Source organism: Portunus trituberculatus, chromosome 33 (assembly GCF_017591435.1).
Source record: "Portunus trituberculatus isolate SZX2019 chromosome 33, ASM1759143v1, whole genome shotgun sequence".
In the NCBI taxonomy this organism is placed as follows: Eukaryota; Metazoa; Arthropoda; class Malacostraca; order Decapoda; family Portunidae; genus Portunus; species Portunus trituberculatus.
The window spans coordinates 4,698,229-4,712,387 of NC_059287.1; the positions used below are offsets into that span (position 1 = coordinate 4,698,229).

Sequence of the window (14,159 nt, forward strand, 5' to 3'; positions counted from 1 at the left end):
TTCTAGGAGACAGGATAAGGAAATAGTAAATAAAAAAGAAGGAAGAGAAAAAAGTGGAACTAGTTTAACTGTAAATGATAAAGGCAAGAGACTAAAAATGATGTATACGAACATAGATGGGGTTTTATCAAGTAAATTAGAATTAAGAGATTACATGAAGAAAGAAAATCCGGATATTGTATGCCTGGCTGAAACAAAACTAAATGAGGCAATCAAAATAGACTTGGATAATAGGTATAATGTATGGAGAAGAGACAGGGGGGATAAAGGAGGAGGAGGAGTCATGATAATGTTAAAAAAGGAAATAGTGATAAACCAAGTGGAATGTAGGGAAGGAAAAGCAGAAGTATTGTATGTTAAGATGCATATTAATAAAAAATGAGTTAACAATCATTGTAACATATGTGCCACCAAAAACAAATTCATGGACCAATCAAGAATATAAAGACATGATAGATGACACAATAAGGAGTCTAACGAGAATCGTTAAAGAAAGGAGAAAAGTTATATTAGTAGGAGATTTCAACTGTAAAGAAGTGGACTGGGAAAATTATGAAAGTGGTATGGGGGAAGAAGCCTGGGAGAAAGATTCTTGAACCTAATGATAGACAATATGATGGACCAGAGAGTAAAGGAATGCACAAGATTCAGAGGAAACGACGAGCCGGCGAGATTGGACCTAGTTTTACAAGGGGTATACAAATGAATGATGATATAAGATATATGTGCCCATTGGGAAAGAGTGACCATGTAATATTAGAAATGGATATAGAAGAGGAAAGGAAGATAGAGACGATTCATACAAAGGAGACCGATTAAATTACAGAAAGGCTGATATTGAGAATCTCAAGAACTATTTTGAAAACGTAAACTGGGAGGAGATGGAAAACTCAGAGACGATGCAAGAGAAGTATAACTTATTTTTGGAAATATACAAAACAGGAGTCAGGGAATATGTCCCAAAATATAGACCTAAAGAAGAAGGAAAGAAAGATTGGTTTAATGCAAGATGTGCTAGGGCAAAGGAGAAAAGAGATGGAGCATGGAAAAGGTGGAGGAGAAATAGAAATCCAGTAAATAAGGAAAACTTCAAGGCAGCGAGAAATGAATATGTTAAGGTGAGGAAGGAAGAGGAAAAGAACTTTGAAAAGGACATTGTCGAAAAATGTAAGGAGCAACCAAAATTGTTCTACAGATTCATAAATGGAAAAATTAGGCAAAAGAAACAATAGAAAGGTTAAAAGGAGAGAACGGGATGGTGGAAGACCCAAAAGTATGGCAGAACTATTAAATAATAAATTCCAGGAGGTCTTTACTAAGGAATCCAAATTTGAAAGGCCACAGGGTAATAGAGACAGTCTATATGAAAGAGATTAAAGTAACCAAGCTTGAAATAAAAGAGTTAATGAAGGAACTGGATGAAGAGAAGGCAATGGGACCGGATGAAGTCTCAGGCAGAATACTGAAAGAATGTAGGAAGAACTAGCAAGTCCTATATACAACATCATAAAATGCTCAATAGGAAATGGAACAGTACCAGTAGAATGGAAAAAGAGCTGAGGTGGTTCTCATATATAAGAGCGGAAGGAAGGAAGAACCTTTAAATTACAGACCGGTATCACTAACTAGTGTAATATGCAAGATGTGTGAAAGAATAATAAAGAAACAATGGATCGAGTTCCTTGAAGACAACAAATTAATATCAAATAGCCAATTTGGTTTTAGAAAAGACGGTCTTGTGTAACTAATTTTTCGAGTTTCTATTCTAGAATAGTTGGTATAGTACAAGAGAGAGAGGGATGGGTTGACTGTATTTATTTGGATTTAAAAAAGGCGGTTGACAAAGTGCTACATGCAAGATTACTATGGAAGTTAGAGGAGAAGGGTGGCTTAAAAGGAAGCACATTGAGATGGATAGAAAATTATTTGAGGGGGAGAGAAATAAGGACGGTAGTTAAAGATATGAAGTCCAAGTGGAGAGCAGTAGAAATCAGAGTGCCGCAGGGGTCAGTACTGGCACCAATACTTTTCCTCATTTATATCAACATGCCAGAGGGAGTGAACAGCTACATAAATCTGTTTGCAGATGATAAGAAACTGTGCAGAGTTATAAAGCACAAAGAGGATTGTGAAATACTGCAAGAAGATCTAAATAAGATCTGGGAATGGAGTAAAAAGTGGGATATGGAATTCAATGTGAACAAAAGCCATGTCATGAATATGGGAAAGAGTGAAAGACGACCCGTGGGAATCTATAAGATGGAAGATGGAGTAGAGCTGGAGAAAGTAAAAAGGAAAAGAACTTGGGAGTGACGATGGAAGAAAACAATCAACCGGTAAGCCATATTGATAGGATTTTTAGAGAAACGTATAATTTGCTAAGGAATATTGGAGTAGCATTTCACTACATGGACAAAGAAATGATGAAAAATTGATAAGAACTATAATAAGACCCAGATTGGAATATGCAGGAGTGGTGTGGACCCCTCATAAAAGAAACACATAAGGAAGTTGGAGAGACTACAAAAATGGCTACAAGAATGGTTCCAGAATTTGAAGGGATGACATATGAGGAGAGACTAAAGGCTATGGATCTACCAACCCTGGAACAAAGAAGAGAGAGAGAGATCTGATACAAGTTTATAAATTGATCAACGGAATGGACCAAGTGGATAATGAGAAACTGATCCTGAGAGAAGAATATGACATTCAAGCACAAGATCGCATAGTAAAAAGCTGAGAAAGGAAGATGTCTGAGAGATGTTAAAAACATAGTTTCCCGCAAAGATGTATTGAGACGTGGAACAGTTTAAATGAAGAAGTAGTGTCTGCAACGAGTGTGCATACTTTTAAAGTAAGATTGGATAAGTGTAGATATGGAGACGGGCCACACGAGCATAAAGCCCAGGCCCTGTAAAACTACAACTAGGTAAATACAACTAAGTAAATACACACACACACACACACACACACACACACATTGGCAGAAAAAGTTTGTGAAGTAATTGATGCCTCATTAAGGGAAGGCGTAGTGCCCCAAGACTGGAAAAGAGCTAACATTGTCCCAATCTATAAATCAGGTAACAAGAGAGACCCATTGAACTATAGACCAGTGTCACTTACAAGTGTGGTAGCTAAGATGTGTGAGAGGGTGGTGAAGACTAGATGGACAGACTTCTTGGAGAAAAATGACATACTTTGTGAGTGTCAATTTGGTTTTAGGAAAGGGCGTTCATGCGACAAACCTGATATGTTACTATTCGAGGGTGATAGATGTAATACAGGAAAGAGATGGTTGGGCTGATGGAATATATCTGGATTTAAAAAAGGCCTTTGATAAGGTACCACACCAGAGACTGATCTGGAAACTTGAAATGGTAGGAGGAGTGCATGGGAGTTTACTAAAATGGATGGAAGACTTTTGGTAGGAAGAGAATGAGAACAATAATTAAGGACAGACCATCAGAATGGGGCTTGGTGGAGAGTGGAGTTCCACAGGGATCAGTGTTGGCACCAGTAATGTTCGCAGTCTACATAAATGACATGGTGGATGGGGTGTCCAGTTATGTGAGCCTATTTGCAGACGATGCAAAATTGTTACGAAAAGTGAGATGTGACAAAGATTGCGAACTACTCCAGGAAGACTTGGACAGAATATGGAAATGGAGCTGTACATGGCAAATGGAGTTCAACACGACAAAATGCAAGAAAATAGAGTTTGGCAAGAGTGAAAGAAGAATCAGGAGTATGTACAAGATAGGAAATGAAGACATAAAAACCAGTCATGAAGAAAAGACCTTGGGGTGACAATTACCAATGACCTATCGCCAGAGAGACATATAAACAAAATAATTGGAGAAGTATTGAACTTATTGAGGAACATAAGAGTGGCGTTCGTATATCTAGATGAAGAAATGATGAAGAAAATAATTACTGCAATGATAAGACCGAGGCTTGAATATGCAACAATACAGTGGGCTCCGAACTTAAAGAAACACATAAGGAAACTAGAGAAAGTACAGAGGGCTGCAACGAAAATGGTGCCTGACTTAAGAGATTTGACTTATGAAGACAGACTGAAAAGAATGCAACTTCCAACCCTGGAAAACAGAAGAGAAAGGGAGACCTGATAGCAATATACAGAGTGATGATTGGCATGGAAAAATGGATAGGGAAGATCTGTGTATGTGGAATGGAAGAATGTCGAGAGGGCATGGGAAAAACTAAAATGGCCACTTATAGGAGAGATGTGAAAAAATATAGCTTCCCTCATAGAAGGATGGAAGCATGGAATAGTTTAGACGTGGAAGTGGTCAACGCAAGGAATATTCATGATTTTAAGAAAAAGCTGGACATTAATAGATATGGAGACGGGACAACACGAGCATAGCTCTTTTCCCGTATGTTACAATTAGGTAAATTAGGTAAATACACATGGATAAGTGTAGATATGGAGACAGGGCCACAAGAGCATAAAGCCCAGGCCCTGTAGAACTACAACTAGGTAAATACACACACACACACACACACACACACACACACACACACACACACACACACACACACACACACACACACACACACAGATAATATGATGGAGCAAAGGGTAAAGGAAAACACAAGATTCAGAGAAAACAATGAGCCGGCAAGATTGGACCTGGTTTTTACATCGGGTCATACCTCACCGAACACGAATCTCACGTATACACAAATCGGTAAAATATACCATACTTCGCACGACTTTGACTCGCGATTGCACAATTAGGTCTCCATTTGAATCTCCTGCTGGTCCTGGTGGATGCACGCGACCTCCCTTCCCAAGCGTCTTGGACTCGCCCTGGGGCTGGCGGTAGAACGCTGCCTCGCGCCACTCGCTCTCTCCCTGTTGCGCTCTTAATGTGTGCAGACATGGTTCCCCTGCGCTCTCTTGATTTCATCTTGGCCATGGCCAGTCAGAGGCCCATCACTTTGTATTTCAAGCTCTCTCCAACCAGCAAATAAACTAAATAAAATGTACTAGTACTGTAGTTAAATAAAATGTGTGTTTGGTACTTCATTTATTTAGTCTGGTAAAAGTGTTTTTTGAGAGGATCTGGGAACCTAACACCTATTTTCCCATGGGGCCTATTATTCGCCCAACACGAATCTCGCTGTGCACGACGAGCTCAGGAACCTAACTGTCGTGTTGGGCGAGGTATGACAGTACAAATAAACGATGATATAAAATATAAGTGCCCACTGGGAAAGGGTAACCATGTAATATTAGAAATGGATATAGAAAAAGGAAAGGAAGAAAGAGATGAATCATATAAAGGAGACCAATTAAACTACAGAAAGGCTGATACTGAGAACCTCAAGAACTATTTTAAAACGTTAACTGGGAGGAGATGGAAAACTCAGAAAGGGTGCAAGAGAAATATAACTTATTTTTGGAAATATACAAAACAGGAGTCAGGGAATATGTCCCAAAATATAGACTTAAAGAAGAAGGAAAGAAAGATTGGTTTAATGCAAGGTGTGCTAGGGCAAAGGAAAAAAGAGATGGAGCATGGAAAAGGAGGAGAAATAGAAATCCAGTAAATAAGGAAAACTTCAAGGCAGCGAGAAATTAATATGTTAAGGTGAGGAAGGAAGAGGAAAAGAACTTTGAAAAATTTAAGGAGCAACCAAAATTGTTCTACAGATTCATTAATGGAAAAATTAGGCAAAAAGAAAGAATAGAAAGGTTAAAAGGAGAGAACGGGATGGTGGAAGACCCAAAAATTACGGCAGAACTGTTAAATAGTAAATTTCAGGTCTTTACTAAGGAATCCAAATTTGAAAGACCACAGGGTAATGGAGAGACCGTCTATATGAGAGAGATTAAAATAACCAAGCTTGAAATAAAACAGTTGACGACAGAATCAGACGAAGAGAAGGCAATGGGACTGAATGAAGTCTCAGGCAGAATATTAAAAGAATGTAGGGAAGAACTAGCATATACATCATAAAATGCTCAATAGAAAATGGAACAGTACCAGTAGAATGGAAAAGAGCTGAGGTGGTTCCCATATATAAGAAAGGAAGGAAGGAAGAACCTTTAAATTACAGACCGGTATCACTAACTAGTGTAATATGCAAGATGTGTGAAAGAGTAATAAAGAAACAATGGATCAAGTTTCTTGAAGACAACAAATCATTATCAAATAACCAATTTGGTTTTAGAAAAGGTTGGTCATGTGTAACAAATTTACTGAGTTTCTACTCTAGAATAGTTGATGGAGTACAAGAGAGAGAGGGATGGGTTGACTGTATTTATTTGGATTTAAAAAGGCGTTTGACAAAGTGCCACATGAAATATTACTGTGGAAGTTAGAAGAGAAGGGTTGCTTAAAAGGAAGCACATTGAGATGGATGGAAAATCATTTGAGAGAGAGAAAAATAAGGCGCTAGTTAAAGATATGAAGTCCAAGTGGAGAGCAATAGAAAGTGGAGTGCCGCAGGGGGTCAGTATTGGCGCAAATACTTTTTCTCATATATATAAACGACATGCCAGAGGGAGTGAACAGCTACATAAATCTGTTTGCGGATGATGTGAAACTGTGCAGAGTTCTAAAGCAAAAGGAGGATTGTGAAATACTGCAAGAAGACCTAAATAAGATCTGGAAATGGAGTAAAAAATGGGAGATGGAATTCAATGTGGACAAAAGCCATGTCATAGAAATGGGAAAGAGTGAAAGATGACCTGTGGGAATTTATAAGATGGAGTAGAACTGGAGAAAGTAGGTAAAAAAGGAAAAAGACTTGGGAGTGACGATGGAAGAAAACAATCAACCAGTGCTCCACATAGATAGAATTTTCAGAGAGACATACAATTTGCTAAGGAATATTGGATTAGTGTTTCACTACATGGACGAAGAAATGATGAAGAAATTGATAAGTACTATAATAAGACCCAGATTGGAATATGCAGTTGTTGTGTGGACCCTCATAAAAAGAAACACATAAGGAAGTTGGAGACTATAAAAAATGGCTACAAGAATGGTTCCAGAATTTGAAGGGATTACATATGAGGAGAGACTAAAGGCTATGCATCTACAACCCTGGAACAGAGAAGGGAGAGAGGGGATCTGATATAAGTTTATACATTGATCAACGGAATGGACCAAGTGGATAACGAAAAACTGATCCTGAGAGAAGAATATGACATACGAAGCACAAGATCGCATAGTAAAAGACTGAGGAAGGGAAGATGTCCGAGAGATGTTAAAAAATATAGTTTCCCACAAAGATGTGTTGATTCTTGGAACAGTTTGAGTGAGGAAGTGGTATCAGCAAAGAGTGTGCATAGCTTTAAAGAAAAATTGGATAAGTGTAGATATGGAGATGGGGCCACACGAGCGTAAAGCCCAGGCCCTGTAAAACTACAACTAGGTAAATACACACACGCTCAACTCACAATCAAGAGGGCCAGGTTCGAGCCTCAGGAAGCAGCGAGGTAAATGGGCAAGCCTCTTAATGTGTAGCCCCTGTTCACCTAGCAGCAAGTAGGTACGGGATGTAACTCGTGGAGTTGTGGCCTCGCTTTCCCGGTGTGTGGAGTGTGTTGTGGTCTCAGTCCTACCCGAAGATCAGTCTATGAGCTCAGAGCTCCCTCCGTAATGGGGAAGACTGGCTGGGTGACCAGCAGGCAACCGTGCTGAATTACAAAATTACACACAGTCCAACCTCCTTCTTCTTCTTCTTCTTCTTCTTCTTGGGGGTTTGTTGGGTCCGTGCAGGCTGTGTGTTACAACCTCTAGTGCCCCAAAGGTCCGGTATGCGGTGGAGAGGTGTTCAGGCTATATGCGGTGGAGTTGATTTGTTTTGTGTAAGAAGGTCGTGGTGAGGTTGAGTCTATAAAGCCTGATTAATTGGTATTTGTGCAGCCACCCAGGAGGTCAGTCAGTGTTGGCCTGTGAGGGTGAATTGCAGACAGTGAGTGGAGGAGGGCCACACGGTGTGAGTGGTCACGAGGGCAGTACAGGAGCAGGTGTTCTGGGGTGTCAGGCTGTGTAGGGCACCAGGGGCAGTCGGGAGAATCGGCCATGCCCAGCCTGTGCAGGTGGGCATTGAGGCGGATGTGGCCAATCCTCAGTCTGGTGACTGCCGTGTCCAGTGCCCGGTTGGGGGAATAGGTCCACCAGTGGTGTCTTATGTTCTGTCTAATGTGTCCCAGTGAGGTGTACTGTAAAGCGTCAGTCAATGTGGTGTCCCAATGTTGCCTGCAGGCTGTCTTGAGGTCAGTTAGGAAGTCACAGTTCAACCAAAATTAAACCTCTGATTCATCCTTAATAATTACCTCACTAAAATTATCATTGACATCACCCAGTTACCTTAATTATCACGTGGAACAACCTACAGCCTACAACCAGATGGTTGTAGGTGGAGTAGGAGTCGCCAGATGGTCGAGAAAAAGGTTTTGTTGAGTACTATAGCCGGGATTATACCAACTCTGTATATTCCTTGGGTTATACTCAGAACAAAGGGTCACGGTGCAAGGAAAGAGGCGCTGATATCACACCTTTCGTGGTTCAGGAGTGACTGGCGTGGACGCGTGGTGTGACTCCAAGCGTCAGATTGACTGACAGACTCGCTGCACTCGCAGCTTCATGAATTGTTTCATTCATTCATTTTTAAGAGAGAGAGAGAGAGAGAGAGAGAGAGAGAGAGAGAGATATACTCGTATATATTCAGTAGAGTCACTATAAAGTGCTAAGCGAAACATCTGGATGAATGTCATGTATATATATATAGATATTTTACATGTAGATTGCACCACCACCACCAAGAAACTACGCGTCACGAGTCACGAGTCACTGTACCTCCATCGAATGACATAAATATCGGTCGCTGTTATTTTTCATCTGCTTACATTATAAGTAACAAACAAGGAGCATGGTGTTGGTGATGCGGTTTTTTTCAGTTGCTCTCCACGTAAGTGTGGGAGCGTTGTCTGTGCACGCACCTGAACACCGGTTGGCACTGGCTGGCTCCGCCGACATATTCAAACCTGTTTTCTCTATGCACCTTAACACTATTTTATTAATGACGCTGGTCAGTGCCTGTCGGCGCTGGTTACTCCCATGAAAAGCGTTCTCAGCGTGCGCACCCTTAGACAGAGAGTTATACAGCTGATTTTTTAAACGTGGTGTTAGTAATTACTAATACCAATGTGACTGTTTCTTGATACGTTCTGTTTTTTAAACGATGGTATAACCTAACACTAAACACTAAAGATTCCTGTAATAATTGCTAGTGTCTCCTGCCCCTCCCCAACAGGAGACACCAATGTTATTCATGACTCAGATGCGATTAAAACTTATGTTAAAAATTCGATTATATGTCAAAATGTTTCCTTGTAAATGGAAAATAGTGGCCATCATCGTAAAGAAGCAATAATGGCATTTATAAATGAGCACGTTCGGGCTCGAATCACTTGCCGCGGTGAATTTTGGGTTTGTTTTGTTGATATAATCATATCAGACCACCAATAAAGAATATCCTGTTGTCTCTCCGTCATCTTCACGAATATTTAGATGTATATATATATATATATATATATATATATATATATATATATATATATATATATATATATATATATATCATCGCGGCGACGAACACACTACGTAATAATAATAATAATAATAATAAACGGTTTATTAGTTAGGCAATGTAAAAAAATACACTGAAAATATACAGGGGGGGGGGACATTACCACAATGAACTAAAAATGCTTAACCTAACTATGGATAAACGTACTGCTGCTGCTCCTGCTGGCACGTAAGGATTCATTGGCCCTGCCTCCCCCGGTCGCTGTTATTTTTCATCTGCTTACATTATAAGCAACAAAGAGGGAGAATGGTGTTGGTGATGCGGCTTATTCAGTTGCTCTCTATGTAAGTGTGGGGAGCGTTCTCTGTGCACACACCCTGAACACTGGTTGACAATGGCTGGCTCCGCCGACACGCTCAAACCTGTTTCCTCTGTGCACCTTTTAACACGTCTTGTTTATTATGTTGTGATTATTCTTCACGCTGGTCAGTGCCTGTCGGCGCTATAGTTACTCCCATGGGAAAACCAGCGTTCTCAGTGTGCGCATCCTTCACATAATTAGTCATCATAACCATTTCGAACCTTCAGCAAAGGATATCCTGTTGCTTCTCCGTCACTTTCACGAAAGTTTAGATATCTCATCGCGGTGACGAACACACTACTGAACACTTGACACACTTCGCTTCCAGCCATGAAGAACACGCTTGTCTTTCTCCTCTCCGTATTGCTGCTACTCCTGCTGGCACCGGGAGGATTCATTGGCCCTGCCCCCACCCTTCAAGACACCTCCTGTAACAAGACCTTGGATCAGAAACCAGAGTACTTCAACATTACCTCTGCTAACAGAATATATGATCTAATAAACGCAACGATATACGTGAGACCACAGGAAAACAAGCCGATGATGATCTTGCTGGAAGTGAACGGAAAAGATAGCAATATAACGATTAATGCTGAGTTCTCGCTGGAAAAAGACTGTTTCAAGGGCAATACGAAGTGGTGGGAACTGTTCGTGAAGGTGAAGTTAATGAACCACACCATAGATAATCAAAATATTATTAAATCAAAATACAAACTCCAGGTGAGGACAAGCTCATGTATTAAGCCGTGTATCAAGGAAGTCCACATGCAAGGTCTTGAAACCCTCCACGTCAAGGCTTCCAGCTACTCAAATTATATACTTCAACGCCCAGTAAACGACGAATTCCTTAATTGGAACACAACCTCGTACGATGATGTCTTTCCTCAGTGCTGCGATTACAAGAAACCTTCATCGCCCTCATCAGCGGCCATACCAACCTCTGCCACGCTTACACCAACCTCGGGCAAGTCCACAACGCTCTCTGTCACGTCCTCACCCGATTTCATTGGCGGTATTGCAGGAGGAGTAGCAGGAATTATAGCGATGGTATTGGTGGTAGTGCTATGGAAGCGGCGTGGAAAGACAAGTGAGTCAGTCAGTCAGTCAGTCAGTCAGTCACTCTCTCTCTCTCTCTCTCTCTCTCTCTCTCTCTCTCTCTCTCTCTCTCTCTCTCTCTCTCTCTCATATATATATATGATAGCTATAGCCATGGTACAATAACGAGAGCAAAAAGTTATTGTACCATGGCTATAGCAGTAGTAGTAGTAGTAGTAGTAGTAGTTGTTGTAGTGGTGATATTAGTAGTAGTAGTAGTAGTAGTAGTAGTAGTAGTTGTGGTGGTGGTAATAGAAGACTAGTAGTAGTAGTAGTAGTAGTAGTAGTAGTAGTAGTTGTTGTTGTGATGGTGGTAGTAGTAGACTAATAGTAGCAGTAGCAGTAGCAGCAGTAGCAGTAGTAGTGGCAGCAGCAGTGGTAGCAGTGTGCAGTGGCAGTGGTGGTGGTGGTAGTAGTAGTGGTGGCAGTAGTAGTAGCAGTAGTGGTAGTAGTAGTAGTGGTGTTGGTGGTGGTTAGTAGTAGTAGTAGTATGTGGTGGTGGTGGTGGTGGTTAGTAGTTGTTGTTGTTGTTGTTGTGGTGGTGATGGTTAGTAGTAGTGGTGGTTGTTGTTGTTGTTGTTGTTGTTGTGGTGGTGGTGGTGGTGGTGGTGGTGGTGGTGGTGGTGGTGGTGGTGGTGGTGGCAGAGTGGCAGTGGTAGTTAGTGTGGTAGTAGTAGTGGTGGTGGTGGTGGTGGTGTAGTAGACTATTACTGCTATTAACTACCACCACAACCAGTAGCAGTAGCAGTAGTAGCAGTAGTGTAGTAGTAGTGTAGTGGTGAGTGGTTGCAGCAGGTAGCAGTAGTAGTAGTAGTAGTAGTAGTAGTAGTAGTAGTAGTAGTAGCAGCAGCAGCAGCAGCAGCAGCAGCAGCAGCAGTAGTAGTAGTAGTAGTAGTAGTACAGTAATGTCAATCTCATTTGACTATGTACAGTATGTCAATTTCATTTTGGCTTCAGATGTACCAATGCGCCCCAAGAAGACAGAATCACCACGTGAAGGAAGCGTCAACAGCCTGTATGAACCTGTTGGCAGACAAGATCCTGTGAACGGAAATACTGACAAACAAGGATCTGTCAACAGCTTGTATGAAGCAATTGGTAGACGAGAACCTGTCAACGACCTGTATGAACCTGCCGGTAGACAAGAACCCGTGTATGAAACTATTCACAAAGGAGGATATGTTTAACGATGATCTGTCCACAGCCAGTATGAACCTTTGGAAATTTTTACCAACATGGTAGGGAACTAAACACACACACACACACACACACCGCGTAGTGTAGTGGTTAGCACGCTCGACTCACAATCGGGAGGGTCCGGGTTCGAGTTCCGGAAAGCGGCGAGGCAAATGGGCAAGCCTCTTAAAGGAATTGTGTAATGAGCTGAGAAAGACAGAATTTACGTACACATTGTCAAACACCAAGTCATATTACACAAACAGTTACGCAACGCAATGTGGGGAGTATTCACTATTCTGTTCCACCAGCAACGCAACTCCTGTGCACAGGAAACCACTGGCTGATAGGATTGGATTTTATTTTAGGCGCCGCAACAGTGAAGGTCCTAATGGCGCCACTACGATATTTCACTTGCTGCCAAATATCAAAGTTCATGCTTCCTTACACAGTGGGTTGTTAAAGCTACTCTCATTAGACTCCACTGTTGGTTATTGAGGTTTTTAATAGCATTTTCGTGATTACATAACTAATTTAAGTTCTAATAAGAATTTTTCATCATTGATAGAAACTAATAGAAAAACACCCATGAAAACCCATGTAAATAGTTTTTGACTTTGAAAATACGAGGTCTTGTTGAGAAGACAGTAGGTATTTTAGAAGTATAACCCCCTCCCCAGTGGCAGAACCTGTAAGTGAGAGAATGAGGGTGTGGAGAGGCAACATCTCTTTTCTTCGCAACCAGAATTATGCATTTGTTTCTGTCAGTTTCCTTGATTCCTTGCATTGTGTAAAATATATTACTAATAAAGATATTCATGACTGGGTACCGCAGGTGACATTGTTGTTCAGTAGAGTGAGGAGGTGCAGGTTGGCACTTTTACATGTTTGAGGGAAGTGGCGAGCCAACCATGTACCGATTTGTATTCTCAATTAACAAACCTTGGAGTAGGCTGGTTTTCTCTTATCCTCATTGCCTCTGCCAGAGGCGGTCCTGGCTAGTTTTTCACCCTGGGCGAACAATCCATTGGTTCCCATTGGTATTATAATAATGCAGAGGTGTCTGTCTATCCCCTGCCCCCCTCCTCCTTGCTTTTCCTCTAAGTGACATTCTCTCTCTCTCTTTCTCTGCAGTGGCAGGTTGATCTTCTCCCCTTCCCCTTCACCTTTTGTGACACAGACATACACAACCTATATAACTCTCAGCAACAAGTTGATGCGATAATAGGGGCGCATCAGCACCTACTGCACCAACTTGACGTGGAAATGAGCGGTATTAGTCTAGAAAACTGGCGATTTTTTTTATTGAGGGCGCTCGTGCGCCCCCAAATATATTGCGCCCTCCATGGGCAGTCGCCCACATTGCCCACAGCAAAAACCGACCCTGGCCTCTGGGATAGCCTTAAGGAACTAGATACCGCTCAGAGAGCAAAGTCTTGTCACCCAAGTTAGAAGAAATTTGCGCCTCAGGGAAGCTTTATACCGCTGGAGTTTTGAATTCTGGTTCACGCTGCCTTCTAGCTTGGGGCGTCGCCAGAGACGAGGCTACAGACTGCCTGCCTCACCCACCGTGAAGATACAGTAAGGCGAGAGGGCACAGCACGCAATCCAGGAGCTACGACGGGAGCGTTTCCTCGCTGGCAGCCTACAGGAGGACCCAGTTCTGTGTCGAGCCCCCGTGTGGCTCAGGCAGGTGTAGCTTATAGTGTTGCGTGCGCTCTCCCCGGCCTTCCCTGTCTTACCGCGTGTGTGGGGGGGACAACAGAGAAGGAGAGTGGTGGCGTAGCAGTATGTTAAACCTGAGATCAGCAAGAGCAAACAGACAGATCATCCGTGACCAGCCTTGCATGTGAGTTTAGTTGCATAAGCATGTGTTTATAGGAATTATTATTATTATCCCAATATGGGATTGACAATTGTTACAAACTTCTTTATGAACATTTTAATCATA

The 14,159-nt window shown here is 41.7% G+C and overlaps 1 protein-coding gene across 2 annotated transcripts; it reads left to right on the plus strand.

Annotated features, from left to right (window-relative positions):
* The first annotated feature begins 10,100 nt into the window (after nt 1-10,100).
* On the plus strand, nt 10,101-13,159 carry LOC123512356. 2 transcript variants are annotated; one of them, XM_045268714.1, is made up of 2 exons: nt 10,101-10,901; nt 11,990-13,159. In XM_045268714.1, exons 1-2 carry the CDS (start codon nt 10,268-10,270, stop codon nt 12,217-12,219), a joined length of 864 nt encoding a protein of 287 aa, XP_045124649.1. In that variant the 5' UTR covers nt 10,101-10,267; the 3' UTR covers nt 12,220-13,159. The 2 variants fall into 2 exon arrangements, with proteins under 2 accessions (XP_045124649.1, XP_045124648.1); XM_045268713.1 differs by having other exon boundaries at nt 10,108-11,024.
* Nucleotides 13,160-14,159: the final 1,000 nt, after the last annotated feature.